This window comes from Diadema setosum, chromosome 9 (genome assembly GCF_964275005.1).
Source record: "Diadema setosum chromosome 9, eeDiaSeto1, whole genome shotgun sequence".
NCBI lineage: Eukaryota > Metazoa > Echinodermata > Echinoidea > Diadematoida > Diadematidae > Diadema > Diadema setosum.
In genome coordinates, this window is record NC_092693.1 from 7,693,982 (window position 1) to 7,707,985 (window position 14,004).

The 14,004-nt window shown below is 37.6% G+C and overlaps 1 protein-coding gene across 1 annotated transcript; it reads left to right on the forward strand.

Annotated features, from left to right (window-relative positions):
* The first annotated feature begins 2,015 nt into the window (after positions 1-2,015).
* On the forward strand, positions 2,016-13,343 carry LOC140232662 (inositol monophosphatase 1-like). The gene is made up of 7 exons (XM_072312769.1): positions 2,016-2,126; positions 4,575-4,708; positions 5,827-5,931; positions 6,905-7,059; positions 7,694-7,802; positions 11,595-11,746; positions 12,825-13,343. Exons 1-7 carry the CDS (start codon positions 2,025-2,027, stop codon positions 12,929-12,931), a joined length of 864 nt encoding a protein of 287 aa, XP_072168870.1. The 5' UTR covers positions 2,016-2,024; the 3' UTR covers positions 12,932-13,343.
* The last annotated feature ends 661 nt before the right edge of the window (positions 13,344-14,004 follow it).

The following is a 14,004-nucleotide window of genomic DNA, read 5'->3' on the forward strand; positions in this document are numbered from 1 at the left end:
TTACCTTGGCTCCCACAAAAATACAACATTATATCTGAAAATTTTGTACAGATGTTCTACTGAAAATGAAATGAAGATGCATTAAACGTATATAGTACAGTGTCTTTGCTGCCAAATTCATTTACAATGTAATTATGGAGACATTTCTTTTAAATGTTTACTATGATATGCATGTTGATGTACTGAACGGAGAAATCAAAATGTTGTTGCGTTCAAGGAGAGCCTACAGTATAGTTTTCCGCTGATAAAGACGAGAAACTATTGGGAAATGCAGATGAAGGAGAATAATGCAAAGAATGAAGATGTTGATTAGAAGAGAATTTTGTCTAATTTGTCTGAATGCTGAATTCTTAATGATGATAATGATGGAATTTATTTAAATCACTGAATTACATGACGTATATGTGAGATGTATTATGAATATTGCGGTTATCATTTTTATTTTCTGCAACAATTGGTGCAAAATATTTTGTCTGATTTTTGAGTAATGTGTCACGCATATGCTGTTCTTTGTACATATGTGTGTATCTCTTGTATGTAACGTTGCACGGTGGAAGGCACATTTCCACATTCGCATTGTATATTGTGGACAATAAAACACTCAATTCAATTCAATTCAATAATATGAGACGTGTCACATACGGTGAATTCTTTAGGCCCACTTTGTGTCTTGTATGAAGCTGTGATTACTGCAAAACGTGATGGTGGTATGTAAGCACGTGCACAGGAAATTTCCGAGAGTGAGAGAGCAAACGTAGACTGCGTATTACAGGTATTTTTGGTATTACACTTTTTTTTTTCTTTTTTTTTAAACCCCGGAAGTGGCAGTAGGAAAAAAAAAAATGGAATGAAACCTTTGAGCCTGGTAAGGCCCTTGTTTTTACGCTGAAGACCTTATTTTTATTATTATTATTATCATTTTTTTATTTATTTCTTTATTTATCTATTAATTAATTTTTTGCTTGTCAGCTAGAGAACTAGCCCCGGAAGTGGAATGAGAAAGATGAGCTGAAGACCTTTTCTGCTGAGATGAGCTTCAGGTTTCCAACTTATACACATATACATATAATATATATATATATATATATATATATATATATATATATATATATATATATACAATGTATATAAATATATAGATGATGAGAAAATCGTTTATGAAGTATGGAAGAGCACAATATTTCTAAGAGGAATTCAAAGTTTAAATTAGTTTTTAAATATGGCTGATATAGGTCCGATAGATTCAAATAAAGCGATCCTAATAAAAGTGGGACCAACCTTTTATTAGGGTCGCGCTTTGCTTTACCTTTTTTTTTTATATCTCGGCCATTTTAGATACTTACTTGGATACTTGGTTGATAGCCCTCTATTCCTGTGGGCAGGGCTCTCAGTCTACTCTTGAATGATGCCACAGTGGGTGCAGACACAACGTGCTCTGGGAGAGAGTTCCTCGGCTTGACCACTCTATTACAACTTGTAAGAGTGACCTCTTAGTGTTTTTAGGTGGGGTAGAGAAGAAAATATCTGATTTGGTTTTATAATGGCCATTTAGAAGCTTGTAGGTAGACCTGATCTTCATTAAATAAACTTTGAATTCGTTTTGAATTGTATGCTCTTTGTAAATAACATTATTTTCATGAAGTGGTTTCTAATAGGGCCTATAGGCCTATCTCGCAAGAAGTTAAAGGCATTGTCTATACCATTTGCAGATGAAACAAAATCACAGCTTTAGTGCTGCAAAATAGTTCTAAAATGTGAGTTAGGGGTAGAAACAACCAGCTGAATCCTCATCTCAACCAATATATCATCCCTATAACATGTATAGAAGTTCCATAGGAGGATGCCTGGGACCCGTCATGCGTTCTGCGAAGGCACGATGCATGATAAACAAAACAAGAGAAAAGAAAAGGAAATAAAAATATAAAAGAAAACAACAAAAAGTGACCAAGCCTATAAACTCGTGTTACATTTATTGTGAATACGTATTGTCCTGCTGTACTAAGACTCTCGAGCCAACGTTGATCATGTCGTCTGAAGACGTATCGTCCGCTTGTGTGAACGTGGAAGATGAGGATATTGAAAATTTTCTAGAAAATGCAGTCAAAATCGCAAGGAATGGAGGGCAGGTAGGGACATAATTTTTTGTTTCAGAGAATCCTCCACCCATTTCTTTTCAGATCGGAGTAATTTCATAGTCCCATATACTATGTTTAGTGTGAGTGACCACTATGCAAGACGCGACTAGTATGCGCGTTGCACGCACGTTTACGATTATGTTGCAGCCTATCGTATCGAAGTGCAAACCGTTAACCGTTTACCGAAAAACAAACAAACAAGGTACCTGTTTGGTTTATGGAATCTGTGCCTCGATTGTAAGTAGATCCTAGATCTAAATTAACTGGTAACGGTCTTCAGGTCTTGATTCATATCTTATTTATTTTAATCTCTAGAGTCTAATCGTCTAGATTTCTACTGGTAAAAAATACTGTGCGTGGTCTGTAAAATACCTCATCTGTCAGAGAGTAATTTTAACCTCAGTATTAACGTTAGTTATTACTTAGATTCTTGGGCCTAGAGATCTAGGCAGTTGTGCATTTTATGGCTCTATATTATAGGTACCTCATTCGCTGTGTGCCAAGGTGATATCCCGTGAACCACACCGCACTGAGCCTTGAGGAGCAGCTGGCGCGTGGCGAGCTTCTCTTGCTGTATGTGGAACGCCGTTTGACAAGTGATAAGGTCACTAAAACTAAAAGCCCGCCTTACTGCGCTTTTGCGGAGCTAGCTGACATATCGTAACACTGTGTGATCGCGATTTCGCGTGCCTGTGCTCTCTGCTGCAGGATTATCGAGCGTTACATTTTATATACAATGTTGCATCGCAGAAAATTGGCAGTTGTCAGTGATACAATAGATTCCATTTTTGAACATCCTAGCTTGCGCCAGCTCACCACAACAGTTACGTGAGTATTTTCATGCCTCTTCATCCATCCCAATCCGACCCCATGACAAATCGCGCAACCAACCACGCGGGCGAGGCTTGTGTGTGTTTGTGTCCATGTAGTGGCTGCCCATAAATCGGTAGCTTTCTCTACACACTTTGCACGGCGTCTGGTCGGCTCATTAAATGGTAACTGTGTAGATAAAATAAACACTAACAGACTGACGAATCGGGATAAGATTTTTGTTTTTTTTATATTATCATTTCACAGAATAATTTCCGCAACAGGTTAATTATTAGTGATTCCGTGCTTAAGATCATGTATCATGTAATTTACCCACAACTCAAAATGTCATTTCTCATATGTCTCAAAGCTTTCTTCTTTTTCTTCAAGATAGGTCTACTCCTCAATGTTCTGTCTGGAACCAAACAAGGAGGAAAGGAAAGGAAAGGGGGAGAACGTGATGTTGCTGTGTTAGTCCTTGTAGCTTGAGTCTTGGTTACGGAAAAAAATGGTTGCTTGAAGTTTAAAAGTGTCGTTGTTGACTGTGCTCTGAATGTCTGGTGGTAATGAGTTCCAGTCCTTGATGGTATGTGTAATATAGGTGTTTGAAACAGTTGGTATGGTTGGATGGTTTGGATGGAAGAGTTTCCTGAAGTGCGCCTGGTGGTGAATTGTAGCTAGATGTCAGTAGTCCGACACTGGCAGAGCCAAGTGCCCCCCAGGCCTTGTGCAACATAGTCATACTGACCCCTGAAGCTTTCCTTCGAATCAAAAGCAAGTCCCAGCCTAACCCCTGCATTTAAGTTTTGTAGCACGGTTGGTTTGTCCCTCACACAGACTCTGCCCTGATCCTGGTGTAAACCAAGCTGTCTATTAAAGTTGCAGCAACTGAGAACCTGACAAGTGTTGTAATCTGTTATACTATACGAGCTGAAATTTTCGCAGTGGTTTTATTTTCGCGAATCGCCTGTGAATCGCGAAAATAACAGCACGTGAAAATAACAACGCGTGAATAACTATGTTCAGTTAGACCCTCGCAACCGTGAAATTAACAACTCGCGAAAATGTCTGCCAAGTAGCAATTCACGAAAATATCTTTACGCGAAAATATCTGTACGCAAAAATTTCAGCTCGTACAGTAGTTTAAAGCAGAGGCACCAAAGTGAAAGATGTGGAAAGGTTTAGACCATTGTAAAAGTTGATACTAAAAAGCTTGTTGGTCCCACAATCTGCAGTGTCAAATAAAAACATTGCGCTTGATCAGAGTTACTTAGGTTGTGAATAGGTCCTGCTTGGCATTTCTCTCACCCCTTGTCATGATGCTAAAGGTGAAATATCCCTACAATTAAAAGTTTTGTTACTGGCAATTTTATTTCTAGACTATGGTTTCCTGTGATATACACTGTGGTGGCCCACTTTATGTACAAGCTACCAACGGCAAGGGAATGGTTAAAAAGCTAGCCACCAGATTAACAGAGTTTGGAGAAATTTGACTTCAGGTCTGTTACTTTATCAGACAAATGGGACACACACAGAATCTCAAGAATACTTGAATACTTTTACATTTCCAGAGTTGACAAAGTGATACAACTAGATGAAATCCTTCTTTGATTTTCCCTCCACATTCAGCTGATCAAAGGAGCATTCACCCTAGAGAAGAAGGTGGAAACCAAGAGCTCTGCTATTGACTTAGTGACTGAGACTGATGAACATGTGGAAAAGATGATCATTGGTTTTCTGAGAGAAAAATTCCCAGATCATCGGTGAGTTTTTACCGAGGCTAGCATGTACTCCTCTTGTAGCTCTCTCCATTCCTTCTCTCTTAGTTCTCTTAGCTCCTGACATTTTTCTTCCTGATTTGACTCTGGAGTTGTGACGTTATGTGGAAAATGAAAGAATTGGTGGCATTCTGGAGTATTCTTCAGTGTTCTGTCTTCTGGTGTCAAGTTGATACTATGTGTTCTCCCAAAGTTTCTCATTCTGTGTGATGTTGTGAATGTATCAAATAATACTCCACTCAGGTTTGTAGTTCACCCATTTTCCATCAAGCATAATCAAGTGATCATAAAAGAATCATGGTTCGGCAAATAAGAAAAAAAAAAGGAAAGCTCGTAGACTTTTGATTTTATAGAGATTTTTCAGATGTAGTAAAATGTACTTCAGACATACAAAATTAGATTATGAAGTTCTAAGCAATCTGACCACTTCATGATCGTACATGTTTTTATTTATTGTATTTTAAGGGCATGATGTTTTGTGAGTTACAACAATTTTGTGAGTTCCTAAATTTGTGATCAAGAAATGTAGGGGTTGAAAGAGAGTGAAGAGTTTCCTTTCCAAAAACCAAAAGTAAGCACTTTCCCTCCTTGGAGACCACAATGGCCCGAATTCACGAAGGTGGTACAAATGAAACCATGGCTTAAACCATGGACAAAAACCATGGAGCGCAAAGTGTCGCATGGAATATTTAGTTAAGAAATCAGTCATTTCGTCGATGAAATGATTATTTTGTAACGAAATGACAACATTTTGTAACTAAATGAACATTTCGTCCACGAAATGATAATTTCGTTAACGAAACGGTCATTTTGTTGACGAAATGACCAATTTCGTAAAGAAATATTCCGTGCGACACTTGGCGCTCCACGGTTTTTGTCCATGGTTTAAACCATGGTTTCTTTTATACCACCTTCGTGAATTCGGGCCGTTGTGTTTTACAGTATATTTCTGTATATAAAGAGACGCATTATCCTGACGAAATTTTGCAAAACATCACTCAACTCGCAAAGCTCACCAAAATTAAAAATACAGTGAAATATACAACATACAAATGTATATGGTATCATGTTGACTCGCTGTACATGTTCTGCATTGCCCAAAGGTTCATTGGGGAGGAAAGTGTTGCTGCTGGCCAGAAGTCAGAACTGACCAATGCCCCGACCTGGATCATTGACCCTGTAGATGGAACAACCAACTTTGTGCACAGGTATACTCCACTCCTCTGTTGGTAAAGCTTGGTAGAATTTCAAAATTTACACTGCCTTTGATGAGCTAGAGTGCCTCCAAGATGCCAGGAATGGGATTACCATGAACTCCAGGCAGGCAGGAATTGTGAAATTCCCCAATCCTGAGAAGAGAAAAACCATACTCGCACCAATAAGAATTTGAAGTGCCCAACTCACTACACCAATGCATATGTGCAGAAAGAGTGCCTGGTTTATGTTCTCTTACTGATTTATATCACACACATGTTTTTGTTTCCTCATGAATTACCACATTTTCCTACCTGAACTCATGTGAATTAGTGAGATATGACAGAAAATGTAAATAAATGTGGTTTTGAAATATTACCTTTGACATTGTTTCTCCAAATTTGTGTGCTCATACTGTCTGATTTGCTCTACAAGAATGCATGTTCAAATAAGTCAGAATAAATAATATTTTTACCAGAACTCAAGAGTAATGCAAAAATAATTGTTATGCATTGTCTTATGTTTTCAGCCGTTTCGCTTCTAACCTATTTTCATGGGATGTGTTAGGCGATATCAATGTATAATGATTTATGATTTAACTGATTATAGTGTACAACTTGTTATGCTAATAAAGTGTAATTACTATTTCTGATGTCATACAATTTCAATTAATCTATTAATCTATTGCATGTGTTATACACAATTAAACCTGTGCATCAAATTGTTTTCTTCCTGTAAGCGACAGTTTACCTAACTTATACCTGCTGTATATATATATATATATATATATATATATATATATATATATATATATATATATATAATTATAAGAAGAATGAGTCTCAAATACGCCATCTGTAGATCCAACAAGAAGGTATTTATTCACAATAAAAAATCTTTTTTTGTGGAAAATTCCAAGATGTAGAATATTGTATATATGTATGCCTTACGTTAAATGTATTTCACATTTCATTTCTGTCATGGCAGTTTCCCATTTGTTGCTGTGTGCATTGGCCTTGCCATCAACAAGGAGCTGGTGGCAGGAGTGGTGTACAATGCCATCCTGGATGAGGTCTTCACTGCCATCAAGGGCAAGGGGGCCTACTGCAATGATTCACCAATCAACTGCTCCGGCCAAGAAGGTGGGTAATGTCAGCATGGGTCTCCTCGCCAGCTTTCAAACGGACAAAATGTCACATGAAATGTCAATTTCGAGGAAGGCAAAAGCATGTCAAGTTCTTGAACAGTCAATATGAATATGCAAATAATGAATATAGTTTGTACATAAAATTTTGATATTCCCATGCTTTCATTCAAATACAATTATGCCCCAGTCTCAAATCCTGATTATATGTAACTGATCATTATTCTGAAGTTATTCCACCAGGAATAACATCATGTTTTACATTTCAATAACAGAAACAATAAATTTTCATCATTTTTTTTGTACACAATCGATGGAACATTGTGAGGTGATGACATTATCAGTTCACTCATTTGCATATTCATATCAATTGTACTAGAACTGTTCTGCAGAAATTAGCAAAACTTCACAATTTCACAACTTACCTATTGATTTTTATCCGAGTTTGATGAAATTTTCACTGTTACACTCGTAAGTTTTTACTCTTTCTGATCAGATTAGCTAATAACTGTACTGGAATTCCTCTTTATGCAGTTAAATGCTCTTCAACAGACACAAGTGTATGTATGTTTTATCCGAAAAGAAAATTAATGGCCCCTTTTTCTTCCCACCTGTATCCCTTTTCCATGCAGACATCAAGCAGGCCCTCGTGATGACGGAAATTGGCTCGAGCATGAATGCGGAACATTTAGCCACGAAGCTCAAGAACATTCAAGACGTGCTCAGAGCAGGAGTTCACGGGTTAGTATGTCCTTCTTGCTTGATGAATCTGAAGTGGACACTGACATTGTGACCTAGCTGTCATCATGCCCTTTTCACTCTGCAGTGTGGAGTGTTCTGCTCTCTTCAGCACGCAGTGAGCCCATATGAAGAGTTTGATAGCAAAATGAGTTAACTCCATTCTTGTTCATTTGAGATATTTCAGATGAAAGCTGCTGAAAAACAAGGAAAATAATAAGAAAAATATGGTATATTCTGAATCATAACTTTAAGAATATTCCTTGTTATGTAACCAGTGAGGTATCATTGGAAAGGTTCTTTTTTGCTTTATCTGAGGATGGACTCACCTTAAAATTTTTGAAAATGGTTCTTAACATGGTTTGCGATCAAACCCTTTGATGTTTGTTGCATATATTGATATGACAACAAGATGTGTGTGTGTGTGTGTGTGTGTGTATATGCTCATGAGTATTGTGTTCACATGCATATGTGCAGCTTTGAGAAACGGGGTGAAAAGCAAAGAACTAAGTGTTTTGATAAGCATTCAAGAACTTCTAAAGGAGGCTGACATTTACCAGTATCAATAGTCTCTCATAGATTGAGAGATATTGTTAGGGAGGAATACTTCACTTCATGACAGTCTGAAGCAGGAATTCTCATTGTACATTTCAAAATGTGTAAAATGTTTATTACAATGTTGAGGAGATGCATGTTCAACTTCATCTGGGAAACTGTTCACTGTACGTGTGGATGATTCCAAACCTCTCATTTCCAAAGAATAATGCTCTTGTGTACATTGTCATGTAGAATTTTTAGCAGAACATTGGCACAGGTTGTTGCTTTCTCATTTCCAGTTTGCAGCTGAGTGAGTGGCACCATCATGTAGTAATCATCATGTGAATATGATTTACAGAAGCTAAGAATGTTTTGGATGCGAGCAGATGTGCACAGCTAAGGATCATTTGCAAATTTAGGGATTTAGATGCTTTTAATATTTACTGCAACCCAAGTCAACAATGATGACTTATGTAGGGCTCAAACAAGAGAAAGATTTTATTCTTCCTTCTGATGGACATGCAATGAATGATACTCTTGTTATAGATAATAATCAAAAGATACAGTTGGTTAAAGTATTAAAACACAGGCAAAGCTACCCTGTTGGCACCATCAACATACTGTGTAGGGAAAATGCTTGGCAAAGGAAGGAAACAATGTAAGACATTTTGTTGTATTGTGACATTTCATTCAGTTGACATTTATCAAAATCAAAAACACACACAAAAAAGTCCACAACAGAAAAGACCACTTGCTGCATATTTGTCAGATTATCAGTAAAACTTTCATGCGTATGATTTTTCTTTACTGCATTGGCAGTGTCACATTGAGTAATACTGGGGTATAAACCCTTTGAAATGCTACGAAAGTTACTTTTGTCGTATTTAAAAAGTTTCCAGTGTGGTATTTAGAATGCATTATCTCACCAGGGGGAGAACATATGGGGGCATTTTCAAAACAAGTATCAAATGGGTAAATGCAGAAATGTTCAAACTAAATAAACTATTATTGACTAGTTGAAAGACTACTTTCCTTTTAAAGCTGCGACGTGGGAATAGGACTTTCTTGTTGAAAAAAACTAGCTGCTTTGACAAGAGTATGATCACACTGCATATCTTGTAAAAGTTGACATTCTTTTCATTGCACCCCAAGCCCCGTATAGGAAAGGACAATTAAAAGAGAGAGAGAAAAAACGTACTAAAAAAAAACTACAGAGATGCATTTCCATTACTTTCAGAGCCTGCTTTTGACAATAGGGATTACCAGAGCGAGAGACCACGTTCAGCACCATTCCAAACTGACAATGTTCAAATGTAAAAACTCCTGTCTTGAACCCATGCCCTGGGGGCATTTCATCAAGTGTTTTGTCAGTGATTTTCATAGAAAAATTTGCTCCCAGCTAATCAGATGGAAGGATTTCAGGAGCTTAAAACAGTTGTCAGTGACGGACAAGTTTCATGAAATGCTGCACTGAATTAATATCTTAGAGGTGATAGAATCCTTTCTGAGAGACCAGAATTCAGAGGTTCAGCGGTGGAATCACACCTGCCTTTGTCTGGCTCGATACATGATTCTAAGAATCATTTTCAAAACACTCATGATGCAAGGTATTCAATGAAGAAGAATGAGAGAGTTAAGCTTAAAGATAAGACATCAAGGTGGCACATCAAAGTGCAATAAACCGCGCATTAGGTGACCTACTTATGTAGAAAAATTTTATCGTGAGTCACCATCAATTAAAGTAGTTGTCGATGAACATGTGTGTATTGCAGGATGATGTAAAATTGACTGCTTGTTGTGAACCCTTCTATTTTAATGATCTTTTGAATGTAACACTTTGACAGGAGACCTGTGGAATACAATGATATACAAACTCAGCCGTGAATGTCAAAACTGGGAAATCGAAGAATTAATGGGCCTACGTGTATCGACCACCAGCTACCTTTATACCCTTTCCAAACATTCCGTTTTGAACATGTAGTCAATATCTTCAACACTAAATACTTTGTTAGTTAACAAATGCTCTTCATATACCATCTCTCCAACTGTAAAAGTATTGACAGAATCAAAGAATACAATTGATTTTATAATAAGAAGTTCCCCTTGCACTCTGCTTTGATTTCAGGCATTGAAGCGATCAGTTACGGCTGATTGCACAGCACATGTCAAAGAGCGTGACAACATACACTGATGACTGCACAGCACATGTGAAGGAGTGTGACATACTATTTGCACAGCAGGTGTCAAAGAGTGTGACACATACACAGATACACACATACAGACACGCACATACACACACACACACACACACCACACCACACCACACCACACCACACCACACCACACACCACATGATTACCATAAACTGCAGGAGTAAGATTAAAGTCAAGTTTTATCATCGCTGAAAGTTTCTGAACATGAAGTCTTGTGTGTTGTCATGCAATGGGATTTTTTTTTTTCTGTGGATATGTGGTCCTAACTTCAGAAGACATCATTTTTCCAGACCTGTTTATTATGGATGTGGGCTGACACACAATTGCCCTTGTGTTTTCAATACAATTTTTTTTTTTTTTCAAACCAAATACTTCACAAAATAATTCTCTTGCAGTTAACAGGTGATAAGAAAGTTGGGATGTAAAGGCCAGCCGCTTTATTTATTATTCTGTAAAACCAGAAACATTCACGGTGTGAAATTTTTTGCAAATAGGAACCAATGGCCTTTTTTACGGCTTGAGACTTTTGCAAAATGCCACTGGCTCTCGGTGCATTGTTAGAGAATGGATTTAGCATGCATTTTAATTTTGCAAATCTTGGCTCCTAGCAAAATTCATGAAAATTTCATGCATGTGAAAATTTCTGGTTGTTTAATTTGCATAGCAATCAAAATGCTTTCTCTAGAAGGAAAAGTGCACCATGAGTGTGATGGTCTAAAAGGGGAGATGGGAGAGAGAGGGAGACTTGCCAGCTTTGAAATATTGTGCATTCTTCTCATGCCAACTTCTTGTACAGTATGCTTTTGGACCGCTTTGCATTCGAGCTGTCTGTGGCATTGTACGGTACAGTATGCTTTTGGAGCACATCAGGAAGTGGTCCACTTTTGCCACAATATGGTACAGTAAGGTACACTTTGGGAGCGTTCGAACGCTCCTCTGGCATGGATAATAGTATGGGATGGTACGCTTTAGTATGTCCTGCAGGAGATTCATACTTACATTGAGACTTATTCATGTTTCCTGCTGTTGTGATTTTTCTTTTAAGGATGCGCTCCCTGGGTTCTGCTGCCCTCAACATGTGTCACGTGGCACGGGGTGACAGTGACTGCTACTTTGAGTATGGGATCCACTGCTGGGACATGGCAGCTGCATCTGTCATTCTGGAAGAGGCTGGCGGGTTCTGTGCAGATCCAAAAGGTGCAGACACTTTTTTTTTCTTTCGTTTTTTTTCTCCTTCAAATTTGTATTTGTGTGTCCGTTTCTTGCGTTTGTTTGTTTGTTTGTTTTGCTCACGTTCATGCTTGTGATGTATTGGGTACCAGTGGCACTTGGGTTTGGGGTCGTCCTTCTGCCCTTTTGTCTGTCTCATATGATGTCATCAAAATTTAAGCAAAAACCACTGGATGGATTTTTCTGTGTGTACCTGATCCAGATGTACTACCTGAGGAGTACATTCAGTGATTAGACTTTGGGCAAAACCCCTGAAGGTCAAAAGTCCCTTAACTTTGGCTGAATTGTTTTTTCTTTTTCAGTTTTAAGTGCTATCCAAGGCATGTTTAGTAGTAATATGATTTAGTTGTAGATTCATAGAAGTTCCTAATGTCCCTGAATAAGAGAAGTATTATAAACAACTGTTATTTGTATGATTATCTGATCTAAAAATATTGCCAATTTGATGATGTCTCATCCTGTAAAAGTGAAAAGGATGACAAGCCTTTGAAATGTCGCTGTGATATTGTATGTTAAAAGTAATATTCCCATTATTCCAAGTCCCATCACTTTATCAAAGGGCTCAAAGACAAGTCAAACCAATTATAAAGTGAGAGTAGAAGTGAGAGAATACAAGTCAGATTCTTCAGAAGAATATGACCAGTGAACATGACTTGAAAGAATCCTGAGGTAGAAATTGTTCGTCACAAGGCATTCAGGCCACGAACACATGGCTCAATCTTGGTAGAGTGTGCCACTGATGATATGATATATATAGTACAGTGAAATAAAAAAAAAAATATGTAGCGCTCTGACAGAAATTAACAGAGGGTGATATATGATAACAATCTGTTACAGTGCATCTTCCCCTCTCCCCATTAGTAATTTCTTTCAGGGTTCTGATGTTTTATTTGTAATGAATTAATGCCATCAGTTTATGAGTTGAGAAAATGCTTCACTCTGAAAAGGGTGAGGAGATTTTGCCCTCTTGTAAAGTTTCTGACCTACTTATTAAAAAAGAAAATTGTTGTTTCTTTCCATTCCACGTTGGTTTCATATTATCCAGGAGGACCGCTGGACATCATGTCGAGACGGATCATCTGTGGCAGCAGCAAAAAGCTGGTGGACACCATCTCACAGCATCTCACACATATAGACTACGAGAGAGATTGAAATGTGCTGCCACTTGATCTGATGTATTGTACATACACCACTTGTAGATCAGTACCCAGCATTCGTTAATATGTATATATAGATACCTAAAGTTTATATTTTTTGTTCATGTGTCTGTATGTATGTGTGTGTAATGCATAATATGTTTACATATATGTATATATACCATACATGATATATCTATATCTTTGTGTCACTTCAATGAATAGATAACTTTAGAGAAAATTCCTTGCGTTTTTCAGGTAAAGTACCAAACGTCCACACAATAGCCATGCTTTGTATCAATACTGCTATTTCATTTGAGGCAGTAGGCATGTAATACCTTCCATTTGCATTCTAGGGACTACTGTGTAATGATGGTTGTACATGATTTGCATCTGTTCACATATGAAAATTTACATTCTAGATCCAAGTCAATGTATCTACCCTTCTATGTATACATGTATACCAATATATATAATTTATATATTATATTGCTATATATGTATACATAACACATACATACATACATGTATACACAGACAAACTGTACTTTCAGTTTAAAGGGATTAAATCTCGGCTTCAGTGAACCCGCAGTAGGAAACCAACACACCACATCACGCAGTGCATATCAGTGTAGTCCCTTAGGATCCCCACCTTCAAATGAATGATAAAGACAGAGGCAGAAGATCATGCAGACAGGATGTAAATGGTCATTCAGGTGGTTTTCTACATTTAGCCATTATGTCTTGTCTCCAATGCACTCCCTTCCCCTCTTGACTTCCATTTTGTGGGATTTGAAACATAGAGCACAGATTATGAAGGGGTGGGACTATGCTGTGATGATGGTATTTTACAGTCATACAGTGTCATTACTTGTATCCCACTGGATGAAGTGACTAACTCTTAGTTTGTCTTCTCTGCAACATCTCACAGTGACATCTGATGATGCTAGTCATTTCAGTCATGTTGTGGTAGTAAGCTGCTGGATTCAGTTTGAACCTCCCTGCAGTATATTTTAGCACAAATGATCTTGCCATCATGAGTCCAAACTTGTGTATACACTTCTCTTTTTATAGCTTGCCTAAGATGTA

Coding starts and splice junctions, on each gene's coding strand:
- LOC140232662 (XM_072312769.1), top strand. CDS start 2,025: ATGTCGTCTGAAGACGTATCGTCCGCTTGTGTGAACGTGGAAGATGAG. Junction 5,932..6,904: donor ACAACCAACTTTGTGCACAG/GTATACTCCACT, acceptor CTGTCATGGCAG/TTTCCCATTTGTTGCTGTGT. Junction 11,747..12,824: donor GTTCTGTGCAGATCCAAAAG/GTGCAGACACTT, acceptor CATATTATCCAG/GAGGACCGCTGGACATCATG.